The sequence below is a fragment of the Microtus pennsylvanicus genome, chromosome 12, assembly GCF_037038515.1.
Source record: "Microtus pennsylvanicus isolate mMicPen1 chromosome 12, mMicPen1.hap1, whole genome shotgun sequence".
NCBI classification, from domain to species: domain Eukaryota; kingdom Metazoa; phylum Chordata; class Mammalia; order Rodentia; family Cricetidae; genus Microtus; species Microtus pennsylvanicus.
Window position 1 is genome coordinate 67,149,795 of NC_134590.1, and position 24,867 is coordinate 67,174,661.

General features: G+C 52.1%; 1 protein-coding gene across 1 annotated transcript; it reads left to right on the plus strand.

Moving 5' to 3' along the window:
* The first annotated feature begins 15,275 nt into the window (after positions 1-15,275).
* Positions 15,276-24,817, plus strand: Aebp1 (AE binding protein 1). The gene is made up of 21 exons (XM_075944241.1): positions 15,276-15,753; positions 17,245-17,586; positions 18,009-18,080; positions 18,200-18,271; positions 18,375-18,485; positions 18,559-18,627; positions 19,234-19,311; positions 19,664-19,744; positions 19,827-19,880; positions 20,471-20,580; positions 20,653-20,792; positions 21,081-21,165; positions 21,261-21,405; positions 21,509-21,594; positions 21,803-21,926; positions 22,165-22,361; positions 22,455-22,634; positions 22,836-23,187; positions 23,266-23,405; positions 23,498-23,597; positions 23,984-24,817. The coding sequence occupies exons 1-21, from the start codon at positions 15,507-15,509 to the stop codon at positions 24,586-24,588; spliced, it is 3,390 nt and encodes a 1,129-aa protein (XP_075800356.1). The 5' UTR covers positions 15,276-15,506; the 3' UTR covers positions 24,589-24,817.
* The last annotated feature ends 50 nt before the right edge of the window (positions 24,818-24,867 follow it).

The following is a 24,867-nucleotide window of genomic DNA, read 5'->3' on the forward strand; positions in this document are numbered from 1 at the left end:
GTGGTTTGTAGGCTGGTTTTCTTTGCTTTATGTTTAAAAGCCACTTATGAGTGAGTACATATGATAATTGTCTTTCTGGGGCTGGGTCATCTCACTCAATATGATGTTTTCTAGCTCCATCCATTTGCCTGCAAATTTCTTCTTTTTTTTTTTTAGTTTTTCGAGACAGGACAGGGTTTCTCTGTAGCTTTGGAGCCTGTCCTGGCACTAACTCTTGTAGACCAGGCTGGCCTCGAACTCCCAGAGATCCGCCTGCCTCTGCTGGGATTAAAGGCATGCGCCACCACCTCCCGGCGCCTGCAAATTTCAAGGTGTCATATTTTTTTTCTCTGCTGTGTAGTACTCCATGTGTAAATGTACCACATTTTCCTTATCCATTCTTTGGTCGAGGGGCACTTAGGTTGTTTCCAGGTTCTGGCTATGACAAACAATATTGCTATAAACATAGTTGAACACATATTCTTGTGGTACAATTGAGCATCCTTTGGGTATATACCCAAAAGTGGTATTGTTGGGTCTTGAGGAAGGTGGTTTCCTAATTTCCTGAGAAATCGCCATACAGATATCCATACTATTTTGTTTTGTTTTGGTTTGGTTTCCTGAGACAGGGTTTCTCTGCATAGTTTTGGAACCTGTCCTGGAACTACCTCTTGTAGACTGGCCTCAAACTCACAGAGATCTGCCTGCCTCTGCCTCCCAAGTGCTGGGATTAAAGGCGCATGCCACTGCCTGGTGGGAAGTAACACTGTTACATGGGTGGAGGGCTTGGAGGCAGCTATATACTGTGCTAATGATTTATTGAGGTTTTGGGTTTTTTTCTGAATATGTTGAATTGGTTGTAGAGATTCCTTGACCTGTGATGGGGCTGTGCACCATAAACCCATGGCAACTTGGAAATCTTTTTTTTTTAATTTATTTATTTATTATGTATGCAACATTCTGCCTCCATGTATGCCCACATGCCAGAAGAGGGCGCCAGATCTCATTACAGATGGTTGTGAGCCACCATGTGGTTGCTGGGAATTGAACTCAGGACCTTTGGAAGAGCAGGCAATGCTCTTAACCACTGAGCCATCTCTCCAGCCCCCAACTTGGAAACCTTACAGGTGAATGATTTGGTCCTACAGAGTACCCAAGCTGAGCGGTACCGCACACTGGAGGTCAGTGGCTATTTCACGTCCTGGTCGAGTGGTCATCATCGCTTTCATCAAGCACTACATATCACTTAGCTGGGAAAAAGACACAAATTTGAAGCGTAGTTTCTACTGAACATAGTTGTTTTCATACCACTGTAAATGTGAACATTTGTCAGTCAGACCATCATAAGCTGGGGCCCTTTGCACTTTGATGATGGTGGCTTCTCTCTCTCTCTCTCTATCTCTCTCTCTCTCTCTCTCTCTATCTCTATCTCTATCTATCTATATATTGGTTTTTATGAGACAGGGTTTCTCTGTGTATCCCTGGCTGTCCTGGAATTCACTCTGTAGACCAGACTGGCCTGGAACTCAGAAATCCGCCTGCCTTTGCCTCCCGAGTGCTGGGATTAAAGGCCTGTGCTACCACACCCAGATTTGTTTCATTTATATAGTTTTTTTTATGTGTATAAATGTTCTATATGCCTGTATGTGTGTTCACCACATGCATGCAGTGCCTTCAGAGGCCCAAAGAGGATGCTGGATTTCCCAGAACTGTAGTTACAGTCACCAAGCCATGTGGATATTGGGAACTGAACCTGGGTTCTCTGCAAGAGCAGTAAGTGCTCTTAAACACTGAGCCACCCCTCTGGCCCCTGCTGTTGTTGTTTTGACAAAGTCTTGCTGTGTGGCTCAGGGCTGGAGCTCTCACTCCTCTTTCCTTTGCTTCCAGGGTGCTAGAAGGGAAGGTACAAACCACTACACCTGCTTTCGCTGTCAATTTTCTGGGGCTAAGCTAGCCGTGCGGGAGCCAGGCAGGACGAAAAGCAGGCCCGCCCTCCTTACTACATAGAACCACCCTTCCAACCATTCATTCAACAAACACACAGCCTGCCGTAAGCACATGGAATATAGTGTATGTGACGCACAGAGCCACTGCCCACAGGACACAAGACAGACAGGGAGAATCTACATTGGACCAGCAGGTTAGTCAATGACAGTGAAGGTGGCCCCAGGAATCTGTCCCACTTACTGGTTTTCTGTGATGATGTTGACGTCCCTTCTCCCTAGAAAGTAGAGTCTTGCTTCTTTTTTTGCTGTAGGTGCTCTCCTTTGACCACGTAGGGCCCAGGTATCTGATTCAGGTTGTCAGGCTTGGTGGAAAGAGCCTTTCCTAGCTGAGTCAACTCACTGGCCCCTTTTGATTATAAGCTGGTCCTGAAACTTGCTTTGGCCAACAGAATGCAGCTGAAGTAATTCTGTAGCCCCATGTGCTTATACTTACAAAGGTCTTACAACTGCCGTGTCAAAGGCTGGTCCATTTGTAAATAACCAGAAGCCATATACACCAGAGCCACAGCTCCCAACACAGACCTAAACACCTGCTGACCAAGAACAGAGCAGGGACTCACTAAATGTGTGTATCAGTAGAGTTTAAAATCAAAACCAGAATGGCTCAGAAATGGCTCAGCGGTTAAGAGCACTGGCTACTCTTCCGAAGGACTTGGGTTCAATTCCAAGCACCCACATGGCAGCTTACAACTGTCTGTAACTCCAGTTCCAGGGGATCTGATACGCTCACACAGACAAAACACCAATGCACATAAAAATAAATAAATAAATAAATAAACCGAAAGCAGGGGAAACGCATGCCCAGGGCCAGCAGACGAAGGTTGAGCAGTGCTCACGTAGGCAAGCAGGCCTGTCCTTGGCACGGAACTGGGAAGGTGAGGCTGCACTCTGCATGTTCAGAAAGAACGGGCCCATGTGGTTGGAGCAGAGCAACAGGGAAGAAAAACAATGAGGGGTCAGATCCTGTGGCCCTGTTAGTCACTCGAGTCTTCGGGTTTCACTTTGAAGGACAGCAGAGATTTCAATCAGAGGCTCAAAGTAGGACTTGACCCTTATCAGCTTTAACATAAAGGGATAACGGTAGGGGCAGGGAGATCCCTACGACAGGTGTCTGTCCTGCCCCAGGTGAGCAATGTAGGCTCCGGCCACACTGTGATCTGAATGGATCCATTCTGACTGTGAGAGACAGAGGCACGGATCTTCTCCAGCAGCAGAAAGGCTGGAATGTCTGTCACTGAGAGCAGAAGCTGTGTGTGGTGCATAAGTGACCTCCAGGGACAGCAAGGAAAGAGGGTGAGGATTACCTTGCTAGGAGAGTCACAGCCATGGACAGTAAGGTCTACGGCTGTAAATGAGGGTACTGTCAAGAACAAGAAGACCTGCAGAGGAGGGGTACAGGCACAGAAGGTGCGAAAAGACTGAGTGCTGAGACAAGAAGGGACAGGCAAAGGAGCTATCCAGAAGCAAGCATAAAGAGGAGGGTGGGACTAAGTGGGCTAGAGTTGCTGGACTACCTGAGAACTATGATGTAACCCATCCCTGAGGCTTTACCAAGTTCTCCTGGAGGCTGGGGTATCAGGAGCTGGCTTCCTGACCAGAAGCTGTCTCTGGAAGAGGAGCCTTCATCTCCCATCCACTTGAAGGTGCGACTCTGCCTGTCACTTAAGTTAAACAACAGCTCAAGATCCAGTTTCCTCATTCAGGAAGCAAAACCCTGAGTGTCTTGCAGAAGCTGGACGCAAACTGTGAACTGACAGACAGGAGTTCCCTTTTCCACCTGGACATTCCTTAGTTACTCACGGTGGTGCCGAGGTGAGATGTGAGTGGCTGAGCACTCGTCTCCGGACACCGTGTCTTAAGGACCAGATTCTTTCGTTTGACTTCGCCTTCTGATAGCAGGAGGCCAGGGGGAAGGGAACAAAGCATCCTTGCCAGACTGCAGGAGGGTGGAGTGCTCAAATCAGCGTGAAACCGCTCAGGGAAAAGTCAAACTGAGTTTTCAGCGTTCTGAGGTTGGGGCTGAATTCCTGCCCACAACAAATATCACTGCGTTTGTTTCAGACGTTCGGTGTGGGAAGAAGTCAGCAATATCCAGGCCTGGGGAAACTTCTGGAGAAGCAACCTAGATGCAGTTAAATGTTCAAGAAGACAAGAGAGACGAGGGGAGCCCATGGAGATACCCAGCCTGTGATTTTACGTAAATCCTGATTCAAATCAACTATAAACGCATAACGAATGGAGTTCTTAGGGATGTTTGTGCTCTAACTGAATTGTGGATATTAATGGGTTGTGACTGTGTTTTCAGCCATGCTAATAGATGGAAAGAGAGAGGGAGAGGGAGTGTGTTTACTCCCCGGAGGAATCATCTGATGCCTTCAGGCGGAGGAGAGAGTGAAGCTCAACGGAGCAGGTGGGCCGCAAGACGAACTGCAGGAGCAGGCACCAGGGCAGGCAGCCTGTGAAGACGACTGAAGTTTCCACAATAAAATGTTTCTAAGGGTGTGAGCATCCTTGCAATGAGGTCAGCCTGGCTAGTGCTCCCTGCCAGACTGTTCTCAGCACTCCACACATGTCAACTCTTTAATGTCCTGTCACTTGGAGTGACATCAGCGCCTGGATTTTGCCAGGGAGGGGTTGGAGATGGAGAGGCGAGCAGTGATGGAATGTGCACCCCGCTTGCTTGGCCCCCTTGGGGGTCTCCAGGTCTAAACACAAACCTCTGGAGGATAGTAGTTGTTCTTTCTTGTGGGGGAGGGGCAGCCTGTACTTTGATAACACATATCGATAGTTTTGTTATCTGGCCCGACATGCTTTCTCGTTTTTCTAGAGTGAGAGCATGGTACTTATGCAATCAAAGGCTTTGGAAAGAACCATCTTCTGCAGAGCCACAGCCAGCACTGACCCGGAAGGGTGTAGAGGGGCTTCTGCAAGGTGGAGATGCTGAACCTGGGGCTCACCCGATGAAAGGGCATAACTGAGCTAGGCACTGGCCAAGACAGAGACACACTGTATGGCACCCACATTTTGGTAGGGGAGAGAAAATCAAACACTGGACGCCCCCTGTCCCATCCTTGCCCCTTATCAGCACTGAGCCCATGCCCACAGCCTGTCCCTGACTCAGAGCAGTTGGTAGGAATCCAGGCCCTACAGGGAGGTAGGGAGGATCACCCAGGGTCCCAATGGCACCAGTATTCGAAAACAAACATGATGTGGTTGCCAGTGGCATTTCAATGCCCCTAGGCAAGAGCCTATTTTGGAAAGGGGTATCTGGAGAGGGGAGTCAGTCAGCGTGGTCACTAATCACATATGAATTCTTCCTTCACAACTTGCTGGGGTGGGCTCATTGCCTCCTCCTACCAACAGGAGTCTGCTCCCCGTCTCTCAACAGGATTTTGCTGTGTGCCAGCTGTCTAGGGGACACATGGGAGTGAGGCACCTCTTCCCTTCTCTCTCTGGGGTTCCTGCCTGCTGCTTCCATGCTTTGCTGGCCCAGTTAACTCTCTGGCCTTCACCCCTTCTTTGCCTCCTCCCCCAGGTTCTCTGATTTGAGGTCTCTGGACAAGCCTGCAGTGGGATTGTGGAATAATGCCTTTGTACACTGTAAAGATTTGTCACTTGTATTGGTTTAATAAAACACTGATTGGCTAGGAGCCATGCAGGAAGTACAGGCAGAGCAACCACACTAGGAGAATTCTAGGAAGAGGAAAGGCATAGATGCACTCACTAGCCAGATGTGGAGGAAGCAAGATGAGAATGCCTCACTGAGAAAAGGTACCAAGCCATGTGGCTAAACACAGACAAGAATGATGGGTTAATTTAAGTTGTAAGAGTTAGTTAATAATAAGCCTGGGCTAATAGTCTCTACAGTTTATAATTAATATAAGCCTCTGTATATTTCTTTGGGACTGAATGGCTGCAGAACCAGATGGAACAGAAACTCCGTCTACACATGTCAGCCCTTCTCTACAGGCCCCACTCAGCCTTCCTTCCAGGGAGTCTGTGTTGATCCCAGTGTAGCCATTGTCTCCCCTGCTGGAGAGAAACTTCAGGAACAATTCTTCCACATGGTGGGTGTCTTAGTTAGGGTTTCTCTTACTGTGAAGCGACACCATGACCACGGCACTTCTTATAAAGGAAAACATTTAATTGGGGTGGCTCACTTACAGTTTTAGAGGTTCAGTCTATTATCACCATGGTGGTGAGCTTGGTGGCATGCAGACAAGTATGGTGTTGGCTACATCTTGATCAGAAGGCAACAGAAAATGGTCTCAGACACTGGGTGGTATTTTGAGCATAGGAAACCTCAAAGCCCACCTCCACAATAACACACTTCTCCAACAAAGCTATACCTACACCAACAAAGCCATGCCTCCTAACAGAGTCACTCCCTTTGGGATTATGGGGGCCAATTACTTTCAAACTAAGTGGGTAATCAAGTCTTGCTTCCTCCCCCTGTAGAAAGGGGATTGTCTAGAGGGCTGTGAGTAGGTAATCAAAGCAGGCAAGGTACTAGTCCTTGAGGTTTCAGAGACATTTCAGAGCTAAAGGAAAGGGGCAAAATGTGGGCCAGGGTTGTCTTACAGGCCATCAGAGTGGTCTTTCACCACCGTGTGGAGGCCCTCAAGTCTTTGCGATGACCTGAGAGTGGTACATGGAGAAGGAAGGAGACATGGGGCAGGGAGTGAGTCAGTCGTGATGCACAGACACCAACCTCCCAGACCAGTGGGAGGCAATGGGGCCAGGGAGACAGCAGACATTGGAAATAGTAACCCAGATGATGCAATGCCAAGAGAGAGGGCAGCTGGACCTGGTGGAAAGTCAGAATGAAGTCCAGGCTAGACATGGAGAACAAGAGCTGTCTGAGGTGAGGGTGGACAGTCATCTCTGCAGCAGGAGTGCTCCCACAGGGAGGGGACAGAAAGCAAACAATAGGGACCTGGGAAGAGTTGGGTGAAGGTTTGGCCTGGTGTATGCCAGGCCTGGGTTTGACTCTCAGAACTGAAAAAGAAAAGAGGGAAAGAAATAAGGCACAGATCAAATGATACTTTTGGGACCCCTTGCCTCAGAAGGAAGGAGAAGAAAGAGGAGCCACTTGGGAACTTGCGGCAACCGAAACTCTGCCCAGGGGGAGATGCAATGGCTGAGCTATGAGGAACTGCCTGAGGCTGAGGAAATGGGCATTGTATGTGTGAACAAGTCCTTATTGACTTGGGAGGGGATGGGGGTGGCATTAGAGATGGCAACCAGGCAGCTATAGGTCCTGGCATTAGACCAAGGGCACCCCAGCTCCCTGGCTGGCATTCTCACTCTCAATGCTGGCAGGAGCTGGGAAGCTGGCCTGGGTACCTGCAGGGTGTCTCCCAGGCTGGAGCTGGCGCCCACTTCACATTTTCCTTGGCTGGGCTTCTGGCTGAGAAAGCAAACGGCAGGAATATGAGTACCTCAGCCCCCAGTACACACCCACCCCCTCCACACACACCACAGCTGTTGATGCTGCTGCCTCTGACTTCTTATGCTTCCACTAACACACATGAGCACACACACACACGAGTGTGCACGTGTACACACATACCCTACAGCTGTTGATGCTGCTGCCTCTGACTGCTCATGCTTTGACCAAGGTGCACACGCGCGCGCGCGCGCACGCTCACACACACTCACAGGTGTGAATGGACACACGCAGGTGTACACACACCCCACAGCTGTAGATGCTGCGCCTCTGACTTCTCATGCTTTGACCAATGCACACGCACACACAGACACACACACTCACACGTGTGCACGCACACACACAGGTGTACACACACCCCACAGCTGTAGATGTTGTGCCTCTGACTTCTCATTCTTACTGAGATTATAGCTCACACCCTCCTCATCCAGGCATTGACCTTTCTTTTTTGGTAACATCCTTAGATTTTAGGGATCTTACTAGACTCAAGAGTGAGAAGAACACCACATGTTAATACCAACAACTTTAGTGATAGCCAGGATGTCAGGAGAAGCCAGGCTTAGCTGCCCATGGCCTGCGACACAGTGTGATTGAAGGCCAGTGGAATCAACGGAATGAACATGGAGCTTTTGGGAGCTTCTAGAGAGTGTTAGAAGCTTTTTTTTTTTTTTTTTTTTTTTGCTGGTTGGTTGTCTGGTTTGGGGAGTGGGGGTGTTTCTGGATGGCTTTGCAGTGCAGTGCAGACTAGTCTCTTGTTTCTTTTGCCTCTGCCTACCAAGCGCTGAAACTATAGATGCCAACCAACACACCTGGCTACAAAGTCTTAAAGAAAATGTCTGGGGCTGGAGAGATGGCTCAGTGGTTAAGAGCACTGGCTGCTCTTCCAGAGGTCCTGAGTTCAATTCCCAGCAATCACATGATGGCTCACAACCATCTCTAATGAGATCTGGTTCTCTGATCTGGTTCCCTCTTCTGACGTGCGGGCATGCAAGGAGGCAAGAACATTGTATAAATAATAAATAAATAGTAAAATAAAAAAATAAATAAAAAGAAAATGTCTGGGGGCTGGAGAGATGGCTCAGTGGTTAAGAGCATTGCCTGCTCTTCCAGGGGTCCTGAGTTCGATTCCCAGCGACCACATGGTGGCTCACAACCATCTGTAATGAGGTCTGGTGCCCTCTTCTGGCCTGCAGACATACACACAGACAGAATATTGTATACATAATAAATAAATATTTAAAAAAAAAAAGAAAATGTCTGCAGGCTTGGATGTTGTGAAAATGCCCGGATCATAAGCCTCGATTTGTACTGTGAGAGAGAGGCTATATGTCGAGGCTAAAGGAACAGGTAGGAGGAGCCAGAGCCTCTGACAGTTGTTAGCAGTTATTAGGCTGCTGCACCCAGAACTTCTTGCCTAGATTTAATTTATAAGAGCAAGAATCACATTTTCTTCATATTTTAGCTACTACAGCACTGTTTGTTATCACAGTAGGGTGCTGTTGGCGTTCAGATGCTAGATTTTTCTGTTCTCTGCTGCCAAGTGATGTTAAGTAAGACGGCCTCCTGAGGTGTTCCTGTTAGCAGTGTTTAGCTAGCTCCTGGAGACTGGACTTCTTACATGGAAAGATTGTGTGTGTGTGTGTGTGTGTGTGTGTGTGTGTGTGTGTGTGTGTGTGTGCGCGCGTGCTTGTCATACCTGTGAAGATCAGAAGATAACTATCAGAGCCCCTCCCTCCTGGAGGCCAGAAGAGGGTATTGGATCCCTGAGGCTTGAGTTACTGATGACTGTGAACTTCCATGTGGGTGCTGAAAATAGAACCCAGGTCAGTCTTCTGGAATAGCTGTCAGTGCTCTTAACCACAGAGCCATCTCTTCTGTCCCCTTGGTTTGGATTTTATAACCTTTGGTGAGGTCAGACATTTGCATACGTTTAGTGGCTACCTATGTTTCTTTTGTTAATTATCTGTTTATATCTCTTAGTTCACTCTAAAAAATGTATTTTTTTTTGGCCAGGGGGCAGGGGATAGCGCCCACCTTTAATCCCAGCACTTGGGAGGCAGAGGCAAGCAGATCTCTTTGAGTTCGAGGGCAGCCTGGTCTACAAGAGCTAGTACCAGGATAGGCTCCAAAGCTGCAGAGAAACTTTGTCTTGAAAAACAAAAAACAAAAAAAATGTATTTTTTTCTATTTTTATATATGAATGTTTAGGCTGCTTTTATGTCTGTATATTACATGCATACTCGTTGTTCATGGAGGCCAGAAGAGGGCACTATCCCCTGGAACTGGAGTAACAGACAGATGTGGGTGCTGGGAATAGAACCCAGGTCCTCTGGAAGAGCAGCAAGTACTCTTAACCTCCGAGTCATCTCTCCAGCTCTTTTACCTCACTTTTATTCTTTGGGTTTTTTGCTTTTGTTTTTGTTTTTCTAGTGGTAGAACCCAGGGCCTCATGCATGCTGGGTAAATAAATGCTTTATCAGTAAACTAGACTTTTAAAAGGGAAATAAAATGAAATTAACTTTAAAAATGTGGCTTCCCGCTGGGCAGTGTTGTCACACACCTTTAATCCCAGCACTTGTTAAGCAGAGGTGGGTGAGCTCAAGGCCACCCTGGTCTACGGAGTGAGTCCAAAGCTACTCAGAGAAACCTTGCCTTGAGGGGCTGGAGAGATGGCTCAGTGGTTAAGAGCATTGCCTGCTCTTCCAGAGGTCCTGAGTTCAATTCCCAGCAACCACATGGTGGCTCACAACCATCTGTAATGGGGTCTGGCGCCCTCTTCTGGCCTTCAGGCATACAGACAGAATATTGTATACATAATAAATAAATAAATATTAAAAAAAAGTTAAAAAAAAAGAAACCTTGCCTTGAAAAACCAAACCAAACAGCAACAACAACAAAAACAGTTTCCCTTACCAAGCTGCAGGACACACTCAAAGGCAGAGGTAGGCAGATCTCTGTAAGTTCAAGGTCAGCCTGTCTACAAAGCAAGTTCCAGGATAGCTAGGGCATCAAAGAAATCTTGTCTCAAAAAAAAGTAAAGTAAAAACAATAATAATTAAATAAAAATAAATAAAAGTAAAAATAATTACTGTTTTTCAGGTACAAGAATGCGGCTGTATCTCTGTGATAACTTGAACCATGTTATAGAGATTTAATAGTGTCATTTTCACCTATTTCACAAAGGAGAGAAACAGACTCAGAGAGAAAGTCATTGGCTTTGCTATAATCTCTGCATTCAGGAGACTGAGGCAGGAGGATCATGAGTTCTAGGCTAGCCTGGACTACATAGCGATACCCAATCCCAAACAAACAAAAAGAGTGCAATGTTGCAGGGTTTGACGTCCCAGTAGGTTAGTCCGGGTTGGTCCCAGATGGTTCCTCAAACGAGGCTAAGGACGTTCATGCTCTTTCCCAATGTTCTGTCTCCTTTGAAATTTCATCCCCAGTGACCTTTGTTGTACACAAGGCCAGCACTGGCCTGCAACAAAATTTTCTATCCAGGGCGAGAAATCTTGACATCCTAACCTGTCTGAAGTTCATTTTGATGAAGGTGTGCAGGACAGCAAATGCTCTTTGTGTTCACAGCCCCGTTTTGAAGGGTCTCGTCATCTCCGTCCCCTCCGGTTTAACACTGGGATGATTGTTACACTAATTTGTCACATGTCCTCTTCCCAGAGGCAGGCTGCAGAATTACTCATCAGAGCTGGATGTCTGCCCTGCCTGGATGTGGTGACCCCCCATTCCAGAGAGTCTCCCCACAGCTGGGCCCACTGTCTGCCCTGCGGTGAGTGGAAGGAATTCAGCAGGAACTCTGCTCGCTCAGCAGCCCGGCCCAGGGAGCCTGGACTATGGAAAATCACATGTGGTTTTCAAGTTGTTGGAAACTGAGAGGATTGTTCTGCCAGTTGTTGGGATGGCCGGCCACTGCCTGGAAGACTCGGGTTCACACACACAGGGAATCAGCTCACTCTGTGGGCATCGGACCCCACTGATGAAGTCCAGGCAGCGGGGCTGCAGAGAAGGAGGACTTCTCCCAGGTCAGGGAAGAGTCTGGGAGTCTGGTCCTTTTCCCTTTAGTCCCTGGGAAGGCCCAGTGTCCAAGAGGGACACTCTCTGAGGTTCCAGAGACCTGGTGGTGAAAACCAGTTTCTTGGACCTCCAATTCAAAATCGCATCTCCCCAAATACACATGGTGGAACTAACCAGTAGACTTGGGAGCAATTGAAAAAAAAAAGAGCTCCTATGGCCATCAGTACACATGGCTTTACTCTCCTCAGACCTTCCATGTTGGAGCTCTTGCCACAGAGAGTTCACAGGCTTCAGGCTCAGGTTAGGGAGGTCTGTCTGTGTGCTGCAGGCTCAGGTTAGGGAGGTCTGTCTGTGTGCTGCAGGCTCAGGTTAGGGAGGTCTGTGTGCGGCAGGCTCAGGTTAGGGGGGTCTGTCTGTCTGCTGCAGGCTCAGGTTAGGGAGGTCTGTCTGCTGCCTAGTTCCCAGGTTCTTGCAGCCTCCTGCCCTATGTACAGCTCCCCACTAGAGCTCAGGGATGATGGGCCTTCTAGTAAGTCTTGATCAGCAGCTGACCAGAGGGCTTCTGGGAAGAAAACTGGCCTTACCCTCCCCACTGGTGCTGCCGGGGACATGCTGACTGTTGACTCTCTCTCTCTCTCTCTCTCTCTCTCTCTCTCTCTCACACACACACACACACACACACACACACACACACACACACACAGAGAGAGAGAGAGAGAGAGAGAGAGAGAGAGAGAGAGAGAGAGAGAGAGAGAGAGAGAGAGAATATCTTTGGAAGGTGGGTTCTGTTCAATCTTAAAAGGCTTACCTGGAAGTTTGTCTATCACTGATACTATAAGTACCCTCTCAAGGGGAGAAACAGACTTACCCAGCAGGCTTTGACTCAGGGCCCTACTGGGTGGGGCTTGAGCTTTCATGAGAGGTTTGCAGCCAGAGTCTGGTATTCCTTTCCCCTCCCTGAAAGTGGCTTTGGAGGTCCTCATGTGGGCTCTTCTGTCCAGGGCCCCAGTTGCTGAGTTCTTGGCCTCAGTTTTCTCTACCTTAACTTTCCTCAGGAGAGTTCCACGTCTTTGGTGGCTGGAGTTCTGGCCGGTCCCAAGCAAACATCCTATTGAAAGGTCTGTACATTCTATGGTGTTACGTAGATTTCAGCTGAGACCTCCAGGCTTGCCCAGTTCCCTTAGAGCAAGTCACAGCATAAAGCTCCCACTCTGTGGGGTGAGAGGAACAGCTCTAAAGAGGTGCTGTGAATTACTCGGGAACTCCATGGGAGGCCACAGCATTTCTCAGACATGGGGAGCAAGTGAGGAAGCTTGTGACACCATTTGATAAGACAGGCCTCTGAGATCTGGATACAGAAGAGACAGCAGTCACCAGCAAGCAGGAGTAAGTATGACCCTTGTGATCCCGAGTCACCCAGCACTTTCTGGGGGCTTGAATGGTACCAGCAACAATGACATATGCTAACTAGAACTTTGCCTGTATGTTAGGTCCAAAGGGGCAGATCCTTCCTCTCAGAGTGGAACCATTCTTTCCCACTGAAGCACAGGGAAACTAAGATCCTCCGTAAGGTATGAAGAAACAGGAAATGCCTTCCATCTCCTGCTCATCCCTAGTACCCCTCTTGCTTCTGACCCATCATCAGCCAGCATAACTGACTAAGCTCTGTTATTTTACTTACTTTTTATTATTTTGGCTATTTGAGACAGGGTTTCTCTATGCAGTCCTTGCTGTCCAGGAACTCTGTAGACCAGGTTGTCCCAGGCTGTCCCTGAACTTAGAGATCTGCCTGCCTCTGCTTCCTAAGTGCTGGGACTAGAGGCATGCAACACCACAGCCCAACTCATTTCTTTATTTATCTTTAAATATTCATTTTAATTTAATTTAATTTAATTTAATTTTTGTACTAGTGTTTGGCCCCTAAGTACATCTGTGCACCATCTGCATGCAGTGCTTGTGAAGGCCAGAAGAGGGCATCGGTCTTCCTTGCCCTTGACCCAAGCCTCTCCCTCTTTGTTCCTCTCCTGGGGCTTCCCTCTGCAGGTAGCCTCTTGGCAGGATGCTTGTTCCAAGGCCTCAGAGGTGCAAACAACACAGATTCAATGAAGGACCTCCACTTCCCCAGGGACTCTCCAGCCCACTGTGCAGCACTGAGGGACACCACCCTTTTCTCAGGCTGTTCTGCTGTGAGAAGACTATGTTACGTTCACACGGAAGGCTGGAGTCAGGAGGGGAGAGGAGTAACCAAACTGTCTATCCCCACCCCACCCCAAACACTTGAACATGGACACAGAGTGCCTTGGATCCTCGGAGCGCTTTTGGTCATGAAAACCACCAGCCTCCCACTTCCTCAACTGGCCTTGATCTAAATCATTTGATTTAGATGTTACGCTCTTCTGCAGAGTGGAGGGCTCCCCTCACAGGTTCTGACTTCTGGTTATCCCCCTGCCCCAGAACTATGGGCCCAAGTCAGAAGGACTTCCCAAAAAGGGCTCCTTAGGGGAGGAACAGCAGCCTAGCATAGTGTTCCCTGTCCACCTTCCCAGACTCCCCTCAGAGCTCCTGAGACCAGCTCCTCACAGATATCCTGCTCACATTCCTGTTTGTGACTCACTGAGGCTGAGGACAAGGCTCTCTAGACCTTGGGTTTTTTTGTTTTACATTTTTGAAATGATTTCTGTTTTCCCTGGCAGAGAATACCCAGGGAAAATCAGTCCAAGTATGACCCATTCCTAGGGAAGTGACATCCCATGGCCCCTTGTGCACCCTGTGGCCTCCCCAGCATGACACACTGGACCCGAGGAGTGCACGGAAGCAAATTCCCAGAACTGAGCTTGAGCATGGTGATTCAGCAGAGGACAGTGGGTGAGACTTGCTTCATTCACCTCACCCTTGCTGCTACCGCCAAGCTGAAGTCACTTCTGCGGAGGCCTAGCTGTGAGAGAGTTGTCCTGGGGTGGGTGTTGGGGACAGCAGTGATGAGGGCCGGTAGCCCGTGGGATGCAAGTGTTGACCATGTGTGCCAGGCACAACACAACATGGTCCGTTTAATATGCATACGGTAAGTTGCGGACTCTGAGGTCACTTGTCGACATCAGCTGGCTAGGAGGGCAGGGGTGGGATAGACCTCAGGGACCAGTTCTTGCTATAGCATCCCTACTTGCTTAAGGAGAGCAAGTGGGGGCGGGGGGCACTCCTGATTAGAGAAAGGAAAGAAAGAACTAATTGTCCACACTGGGACCTGAGAGCTGAGCTCTAAGTCGGGCTCCTAGCTCCAGGGCAGCAGCTGGCTTGCTGAGGACAGTTTTTCACAACCTCCCTCGAAAAAGTGAATCCTCACAAGGCTGTCTTTTCTGTTGTGGACAGTGATTGGCTTCAAAGACCTGGGATGTTGGTGACAACTGCACGAAGCTGACATTTGCACCTGTACGCAGCAGGTGATGCGCGTTGAAGAACCAACCTCCAGAGAGTGGGGAGGAGTGGGTTGACAGTACCCTGGGGGCCCTCCCTCCCTTTCCTAGCAGGCTGGGAGGCTCGGAGCAGAGGGCACAACAGGTAGAGCATAGGCCTCCTTAGACCCTGCACACTCCCTGCCGCATAACTTCTGCTCTGTAGCCGCTCCTCCCAGGCCTTCCTTCCCCCACTCGCCCTGCACCCAGACCCTCTAAACTGGGCGCAGACGCTGCTTGTAGTCGGGGCTCCACACTGCTCCGCCTCCCTCCCCCGCAGCCCCCGGTCCAAGGACGACTCCTCCTCCTCTCCCTCCGGAAACCCGAAGCCCCCGCCCTGGCCAGGCCGTCGCAAGCACTCTGGAGGGCGGTCCGCGTGAGAGCTAGCCACGCGGGGCTGGAGCGCCCAGGGCCGCCAGAACCTCTCCCAGAGCCCCTTGTCCTCCCTGACTCTCCCACTCCTTTTTGGATACCCTTGACGCCCACGTTACTCCTCAGGGTCTCTCACGCCCTTTCCCGCCCCCACGCGGGGCACCGCCCCTGCCACCCAAGTCCTTGCTTGAGCCCACCCCGCTCCCGCGGGTGCCTAAAGCCATGGCTATGGTGCGCACCGCACCTCTGCTCTGCGGCCTCCTGGCACTGCTGGCGCTGTGCCCCGGGGGGAGCCCACAGACGGTGCTGACGGACGACGAGATCGAGGAGTTCCTCGAAGGCTTCCTTTCGGAGCTGGAGACCCAGTCCCCGCCCCGGGAGGACGACGTGGAATCTCAGCCACTTCCAGAGCCCACCCAGCGTGCCCGCAAATCCAAGGCAGGGGGCAAGGTTCGGGCAGACACAGAAGGTGAGAACCTGGAGGCATGGGAGGCCATGGCCTCAGGTGAGCATACAGGGGCGCTGGAGGGTCTGGCCACTTCCCATGCTGCCCAGTGAAAAAGTGCTCTCCAGTGCTATACAAGGCAACACCGTGCCAGGCGGCGGTTCTAGCCAGGAGTTTGGAGACCTGGGGGTATGTCCAACACAGGGTGGCACTGGGCTTTTGCGGTTCTGAGGATCCAGTCGTCCAAGACTCACGAGGATGCAGGTTTGGGCCAGAAGGGGATTGTGTTTCACCTCCCCGTTCAAACTGGCCCTAGTCTAATAGTGGCAAGCTTCGGCCTCCTCCCCTCCCTCAGAAACACACAGGCAGGGGAGGGGGATGCGGAAGACTTCCAGGTGAAAGTGGGTAGTCTGAGATGGTCAGAACTAGCCGAGGTGATAGCATCACCAAGGCATGTAATCTGGGGCCTCTTACGTAACCAGATGTCCGTAAATCTTGGCTGTTTTTCATGGCCCTCTGGAGGGTGGCAGAGGATCTTGTGATCTCTCTCCCAGGAGACTGCAAGGCACCGTTCATCATTCCTGAGGTCAGCAGCTCCCCCTCCAGTCCCGACTGCTGTAGGTCTGTCCTGTTCTCCCCTACCCCTCACCTCCCTGCACCGCTCTGCCTGCCCCAGTCAAGGCTTAGACATGGCTGCAAGGGCTTCTGCTGCGTGTTTTGTAATGTTCTCTGTGGTGCAGGCAACTGCCGTTCTGTTTCCCATCCACCATTAAATTCTCTGCAGTATTTGCAGCTCTCGGGGTGCTGGGAGGGTGGCCCCTGCTACTAGACTTCTCTGAGATGAGCCAGCAGCTAGAAGCTACCTACCTGTCCCTTGGTCCTTGACGTGGTCCCCAGGGCCTTCTGTTGGTTCTGGCTCACAACCTACCCTAAGCCTTCCTTTTAGACTTCAAGTCATGCCTGCCTGTCACCTTCCTCCTTTGGTATGGTGCTAGGGAATCAGACACGAGGCTTTGCACACACCAGGGGCTGCTCTAGTACTGAACAGCCAGACTCGAGAGCCTCTTTGAAGTTCATCTTGTCCCTTAAGGAGAGGCCTAGCCATGCCCTTTAATTTACCTGGCAGTTTGCTCGGGGAGCCTTGCTCCTTTAGGCATTTTCCTGTGCCTTCCCTGCCTGGGAAGAACTGTGCTCCAGGACTAACCAGACATGGAAAAAGTGGATTGTGAGGGACCCCCATGGAAGTTCTGGCAGATGGTGGTGTCTCCCTAGATATTGTGCCCCATACTGAGCCTTCAGAGCAGTCGAGAGCTGATGCTGAGGGCTTGAGGTGTGCAGACAGGAAGCCTGGACACGGATCTCATTCTGCCACTTGAGCAAGTGGCTAACCTGAGTTTCCTGATCTATACCAGGGGCGGGCGAGTGCCCTCATACCCAGGCTGTGGGCATTCTGAGAACCACATGGGCACACAGAATGGGCTCTGATTGTTTAACCCACATCTTCATCCTTGGCAGTCCCTCCAGAAAAGAACAAAGACAGAGGGAAGAAAGGAAAGAAGGACAAAGGCCCTAAGGTTACAAAACAACCTGTGGAGGGGTCCACCAGGCCTCCCAAGAAGGGAAAGGAGAAGCCACCCAAGGCCACCAAGAAGCCCAAGGAGAAGCCACCTAAGGCCACCAAGAAGCCCAAGGAGAAGCCACCCAAGGCCACCAAGAAGCCCAAGGAGAAGCCACCCAAGGCCACTAAGAGGCCCTCGGCAGGGAAGAGGCTGTCAACCGTGGCCCCCTTAGAAACGCTGGAGTGGCCACTTCTCCCACCCTCTAACCCCAGCCCCGAGGAGCTACCCCAGGAGAGAGGTTTGTAACAGGCTCCTTGGGGTTCTGACCTCTTTGAGGACATGGAGAAATGAGGAGAGATCCCTGGGACCCTAAGATAAGGAAGCTTTGAGGCCTTGTCATGAACTTGGTGGTTTTATCAATAAATTCTCTTAAGGCTGCCACTTGAGTAGGGAGAGAGCTTGGGAGCTTATAGGTGGAGAACCCTGCTCCCTGGCCCCACCTGCTTTCCTCAACTTTATAGTAAGCTTTGAAGTAAGCTTCCCGCCATCACCTGGCGGGCAGTGGAGCACTCTAGCCCCAGGGTATACCAGCAGAGTGCCTATGCTTCCTTGGGAGTGAGCTGTGGCCTTAGGAGGGTACCGCAGGTCCAGCTGTCTTAAGCTCTCAAGGTAGTCCGGGTAGGCACCCCTGTTTATCCACTCCTGGGTCTTGTGTTGTAGGAAGAACCTTCCCAAATACCTGGCAGGGTCAAGGAGAGGGGACCCAGGTAGAGGCCAAGGAGCCCCAGCCAGGTGAGTAGCTGTCATCATCTCAGTTTCGGGGTGGCCACCACTCAGCCCTACTAGACTCAGGGGCTTTCTGGACTGGACCTGGGTATGGCTGTTAGAAGGCCACTGTTGTCTCCCCTCAGAGCCAGAGGAGGAGACCGAGGCACCCACGCTGGACTACAATGACCAGATAGAGAGGGAGGATTATGAGGACTGTGAGTAGGACCCCTGCGTGGGCGTGGATCAGACTCTGGCCTGGTCATTGATGGTCCTACCTAAGCACCTAGGATGGCTGCTTAGAATCTGCTTCCCCCTTAGTTGAATATATCCGGCGCCAGAAGCAGCCCAGACCAACACCCAGCAGGAGGAGGCTCTGGCCAGAGCGCCTTGAGGAGAAGGTGGAAGAGCCAGAAGAAAGGAAGGAAGTCGGTAAGATGGGAGACATTAGAGGGGACTCAGGGTCGGGGAGAGGCCCTAGTTCACCTCCACCTTACCCCCACAGATCCACCTCTGCAGCCCCTGCTGCCTCCTGACTATGGGGATGGCTACTTGATCCCCAACTATGACGACAGTGAGTATCTAGTATCCCAGAGTCCAAGGTATGCAGGCTCGTGGACATGGGCCTTCTCTGCTTCCCTTCCTGGCTCCTGACTTTGCTCTTGCCTCCAATAGGGGTGTCCCTGCGACTCCGCCTCAGGCCTGTTACCATATGTGGACCCAGCCCTCCCTACCCTGGGCTCTAGCAGGCTTCCTGCCTGCTCACTGCCTTCTCCAGAGGGCTGGGCTGTTGCCCTCGGTGCTCTCCTTTCGCAGATCCCATTGGATCGCTCAGATCTCCTTCCTGGGCTCTTGCTTTGTCCAGTCTTTACCATTTCCCTGCCCATCTGTTACTATTAATGACTCCAGCCCTTGGCCTCCGCCCAGCTCTCAGGGCCCGCCCTCCCCTGGCCACATGCGCTAGCTGCCACCCAGACATATCTCGTGCCCTGCGCATCTTTGATTTTTTTCCTTCCCATAGGGAGAACTTGCACCAGGTTTGTGACCTCGGTCTTAGCCTGTCCCCTACCTTCTCACCTTTCTCCCCTATTGATCAGGCCTGCCCTATGAGCTCCTATGAAGTCAGGAGCGAGGCCAGGACAGGATCGGGGTCAGCTAAACCTGGCTTTCTCTCCCACAGTGGACTATTACTTCCCCCATCCTCCACCACAGAAGCCAGATGTTGGACAAGAGGTGGATGAAGAGAAGGAGGAGCTGAGTGAGTGAGACCAGGCAGACACTGTAGCAGGCCAGCCTCTGAGGCCACTGTGTCTGCTCCATGAGCCTCCTGCTCAGCCTGATTCTTATCTGCATGCTCCAGGCTCAGCCTCACCCTTCCCCACATGCTCTCAGGTCAGCCTGACCCTCATGTGTCCCCAGCTTAGCCTGAACCCTGTCACATGCCCCCAGCTCAGCCTGACCCCTTCTGCTTGCTCTCAGGTCAGCCTGACCTTCACGGACCCCTAGCTCAGCCTGACACCCTTCTCCATGTATTCCCTGCTCAGCCTGGCTTTCCCTACTCCAGGTCCAGGGCTAACCTGACTGGCCTCTCTTATCTTACATGCCCCCAGAGAAACCCAAAAAGGAGGGCAGTAACCCCAAGGAGGAGACAGAGGACAAGTGGGCTGTGGAGAAAAACAAGGACCACAAAGGTTTGTGGCCAGTCCCCATGGTGTAGCATTTGGCTTTTTGCCACTGTAGGCCCTTGGCTTCAACCTTTTCCTTTGTTAACAGGGCCACGGAAGGGCGAGGACTTGGAAGAGGAGTGGGCCCCAGTGGAGAAAATCAGTGAGTAGGGCCAGGTGTCAGGTGATGGCCCACTCAGGACTGCACACTGGACCAGATTTCCTGGTGTAGTTTTGACCCCCAGAAACCTATCCCACTGTAGATTCTTGTAGCACATGGAAGAACCCCGTGAGCTGAAGACAGCCTTCCTCAGCTGTACCTGTGCTCTGCTGAGGTTGGCCTGCTTGGCGGTTGGGGAAGGGCAGAACTTCTTGGTGTCCAGCAGCTGGGTGACGGTGGGATGGGGGCAGGGCCTAGGGGAGGAAGGGAGGTCTCCAGCTGCCTTTATAGGTTTCATTTTGAAGCCATGTGCAAAGGGCCTCATCTAGGTGAAGTTGCTGGAATTTATCATAAGTGTTGGGTACCATCAGCTCATCCTTCAGATGGTAGCTAACGCAGGAGAAACAGGCTTGGGTCATACTGGCTCCTGGCCTGCTCTGAACCTCCTGGAGATGGGTGGAATCTGCAGTCTTCAGAGTCATAGTGCCCTAACTGGCACCCCCATGTAAGAGGCATGCGCTATAGGCCTGTTGGCTCTGGACTAGTGAAGGGAGGTTGAGCGTGAGCCGCTGATCCAGGCCGTGCATCTGCAGAGTGCCCACCTATTGGGATGGAATCACACCGCATTGAGGACAACCAGATCCGTGCCTCCTCCATGCTGCGCCATGGCCTGGGAGCTCAGCGGGGCCGGCTCAACATGCAGGTGGGTGAGTGGACGGTCCGTCCTGCAGTGGGCGAGGGCTCCCCTGCCCGTGCTCAGCATCCCCTTTAACAGGCTGGCACTAATGAAGATGACTACTACGACGGGGCGTGGTGTGCTGAGGATGAGTCGCAGACCCAGTGGATTGAGGTGGACGCCAGGAGGACAACTCGGTTCACAGGCGTCATTACACAAGGCCGCGATTCCAGCATCCAGTATGTAGACAGGCTCTTAGGCAGTGGGCAGGGACTCTAGCAGGGCTCTGAGTCCCGTTTGGGACATTCCAGATGGCCCTTGACCTGAACTAGGAAGGCCAGAAAAATCAGCGAGAGATCAACCATGCACCGGCCCCTCAGTCCTAGCTAGTAGGTTTGCATGTTCAGATGGACAGGCAAGCGTTGCAGCGGCCACGGCCTATGACCAGACAGGGAATCTGGCTCCAGAGGTCCAGGCCATGCTCCAGTGCCTAGCTGATGCTTTACTTGGCTATGTCTGCTCCACAGTGACGACTTTGTGACCACCTTCTTCGTGGGCTTCAGCAACGACAGCCAGACCTGGGTGATGTACACCAATGGCTATGAGGAGATGGTGGGTGCCCGAGTCTTCTGCTTTGCCCTCATTGTCTGGGCCAGGGTGGGCTCTTGGAAGAGCAGGGTACTACACAGAGGCCTGTTTCTCTCCAGACCTTCCATGGGAATGTGGACAAGGACACGCCTGTGCTGAGTGAGCTCCCCGAGCCAGTTGTGGCCCGTTTCATTCGCATCTATCCGCTCACCTGGAACGGTAGCCTGTGCATGCGGCTGGAGGTGCTAGGCTGCCCTGTGACCCGTGAGTGAAGAGGGGCTGGCTGTGGCTTGGGGTGGCCGCAGTGTGGCTTGGGTCTGGAGCAAAGGGCAGCTGATTCAGGCCCTGTGTATCTGCTCTTCTGCAGCTGTCCACAGCTACTATGCACAGAACGAGGTGGTAACCACTGACAACCTGGACTTCCGGCACCACAGCTATAAGGATATGCGCCAGGTTAGAAGCCGGAGTACAGGCTGGGATGGGGTATAAGAGCTTGTACGTGGCCCTGTCCCTACTATTCCAAAGGTATAATTTCCCTTTAAGGAGTATTGGTCACCTCTTGCTTTAGTCATCTGAGAGGGACGGGAGTTACCTGCCTCTTCCCATAGAACCCGTCAGGGAAGCAGGATAATAACTCAGTGACATGTCTTGTCCCTGCCAGCTGATGAAGATGGTGAATGAGGAGTGCCCCACAATTACCCGCACCTACAGCCTGGGCAAGAGTTCACGGGGGCTCAAGATCTACGCGATGGAGATCTCGGACAACCCTGGGGAGCACGAGCTGGGTGAGGGCCTGGGGACATTGTTTTGCCAATGCCTAGAGTTGCGGGGTCCCTGCACTGCTTCCCTCCTGCTGGGCCTCTACAGTGATATATAGCACTCACCATCTGGTCCCTGACCTGGAGATCCCAGGGGACCCAGGCCCGTCTTGCTGAGCCCCACAAGCGTCAGCTGCCCCCAACCCCTTTGGGTGTATCTGGGCCTTGCTGGGCTAAGTGCTTGCTGTGGCTCCTGTCTTTGCAGGGGAGCCTGAGTTCCGCTACACAGCTGGGATCCATGGCAATGAGGTGCTCGGCCGAGAGCTCCTGTTACTGCTCATGCAGTACCTGTGCCACGAGTACCGCGACGGGAACCCCCGAGTGCGCAGCCTGGTACAGGACACTCGGATTCACTTGGTGCCTTCACTGAACCCAGACGGCTACGAGGTGGCCGCGCAGATGGTGGGTTGTGGGGCTCACATGGGTAGAGATTGGAGGCATGGGTGGACCTTCCCTGACTTACCATCCCATAGTCACCGATGGTTTTCCTTGCAGGGCTCAGAGTTTGGGAACTGGGCACTGGGGCTGTGGACTGAGGAGGGCTTTGACATCTTTGAGGACTTCCCAGATCTCAACTCTGTGCTCTGGGCAGCTGAGGAAAAGAAATGGGTCCCCTACAGGGTCCCCAACAATAACTTGCCAATCCCTGAACGCTACCTGTCCCCAGATGCCACGGTGAGGAACAGGTCCTGGTGTGCTGAGTGGCGGCAGCTGGGGTGGAGGGAGGGTTGCCGACAGGGAGCTGAGGTGGAGGCACTGAGACTCTGGAGGGCAAGAGGAAGAATCGGGGACTTGGGGAGGATGTGAGAAGTTCATCACTAATGTGGGGTTCCATGAACGTTAGGGAATATGACTTCTTCCACCACACATCTCCAGGTATCCACAGAAGTCCGGGCCATCATTTCCTGGATGGAGAAGAACCCCTTCGTGCTGGGTGCAAATCTGAATGGTGGTGAGCGGCTTGTGTCTTACCCCTACGACATGGCTCGGACGCCTAGCCAGGAGCAGCTGTTGGCAGCAGCGATGGCAGCTGCCCGTGGAGAAGATGATTATGAGGGCTCCGAGGCCCAGGAGACTCCAGATCACGCCATTTTCCGCTGGCTGGCCATCTCTTTCGCCTCTGCCCATCTCACCATGACCGAGCCCTACCGGGGAGGGTGCCAGGCCCAGGACTACACCAGCGGCATGGGCATTGTCAACGGGGCCAAGTGGAATCCTCGGTCTGGGAGTAAGTCTTCCTGGGGAGAGCTTGGGGAAGGCTGTAGCCCGGGAAGGGGATGACTGTGGTCTGTTTTTGTCTGTCCAGCTATCAATGACTTCAGCTACCTGCATACTAACTGCCTGGAGCTCTCTATTTACCTGGGCTGTGACAAGTTCCCTCATGAGAGTGAGCTGCCCCGGGAGTGGGAGAACAACAAGGAAGCGCTGCTCACCTTCATGGAGCAGGTGGGGCAGCCTGGGCTACATAGGAGGAGGGCAAAGCGTGGGAGGAGTGTGGACACGGAATCTCCATGTGCACCCACACCTCCCTTTTGCAGGTGCACCGTGGCATTAAGGGTGTGGTGACAGATGAGCAAGGCATTCCCATTGCCAATGCTACCATCTCCGTGAATGGCATCAACCATGGTGTGAAGACAGGTATTCAGCATGTGCCCCCCCCCCCCTTTTTAAGGATCCCGGACATGTACCTCTGGCTGGCCTAGAACTTCTGCATAGCCCAGGCTGGCCTTGAATTCAAGCCCCGCTTCGAGCAGCAAGATTATAGAGCTAGTGTCATGACACCTGGCTATGTGTGTATAGCTTTGCTTTCCCAGATGGGGACCTTGCCCTTCCAAAGTAGTAGCAAGTCTCCCCAAGTAGCAAAGCAAGCCTGCTTTGTATAGCAACCCAGGACCCAGAGGGTCCTTTGCACTCTGCCAAAGGTATTGGGCCTGCCCAGGACTTGGGAGAACTGGGCCTAGGGGAATCGGAGAGGGCAGAGCTGGCGAGGCCCTGGGACAACCAGGCCTCTCTTCTTTATACAGCAAGTGGAGGTGACTATTGGCGCATCCTCAACCCGGGTGAGTACCGTGTGACGGCCCACGCAGAGGGCTACACCTCAAGTGCCAAGACCTGCAACGTGGACTATGACATTGGGGCCACCCAGTGCAACTTCATCCTGGCTCGCTCCAACTGGAAGCGCATTCGGGAGATCTTGGCTATGAATGGGAACCGGCCTATTTTCCGCATCGACCCCTCACGACCCATGACCCCCCAGCAGCGGCGCATGCAGCAGCGCCGTCTACGGTACCGGCTGCGGATGAGGGAACAGATGCGGAGAAGCCGCCTCAATGCTACCACAGGTCCTGCCATAAGCCCCACCCCTTCCCCTACGCCTCCCTCTTCCCCTACACCAGGCCCTACACCAGGCATTACCTGGAGGCCCTCGGAAATTCCACCTACAACCACTGCAGGCTGGGAGGAGTCAGAGACTGAGACCTACACAGAAATAGTGACAGAGTTTGGGACAGAGTATGGGACTGAGCTGGAGGAGGAGGAAATGGAAGAGGAGGAAGAAGAGATGGACACGGGCCCCACATTTCCATTCACGACGGTGGAGACCTACACAGTGAACTTTGGGGATTTCTGAGACTGGGATCCCAATTCAAACTAAGACAGCACTTCCCAAGCCCGTGCTGGCTGACACTTAGCCATCGGAGGTCCCCCTGGATGGGCCACCCTCCCCAGTGTGGGACATCAAGGCCACCAGGACTCCTAAGCCAGAGTCTACGCAGAAGCTCCAGTTCTACCTGCCAACCTTTGGGGAGGGCAGGCAAGGAAGCCAGGGTCACAGCAATAAAACAAACTCATGGCACCCATGGCACTGTTCTGCTCAGCGGGAGAGGAGGCTGGCTTGTTGGGGCTCCCG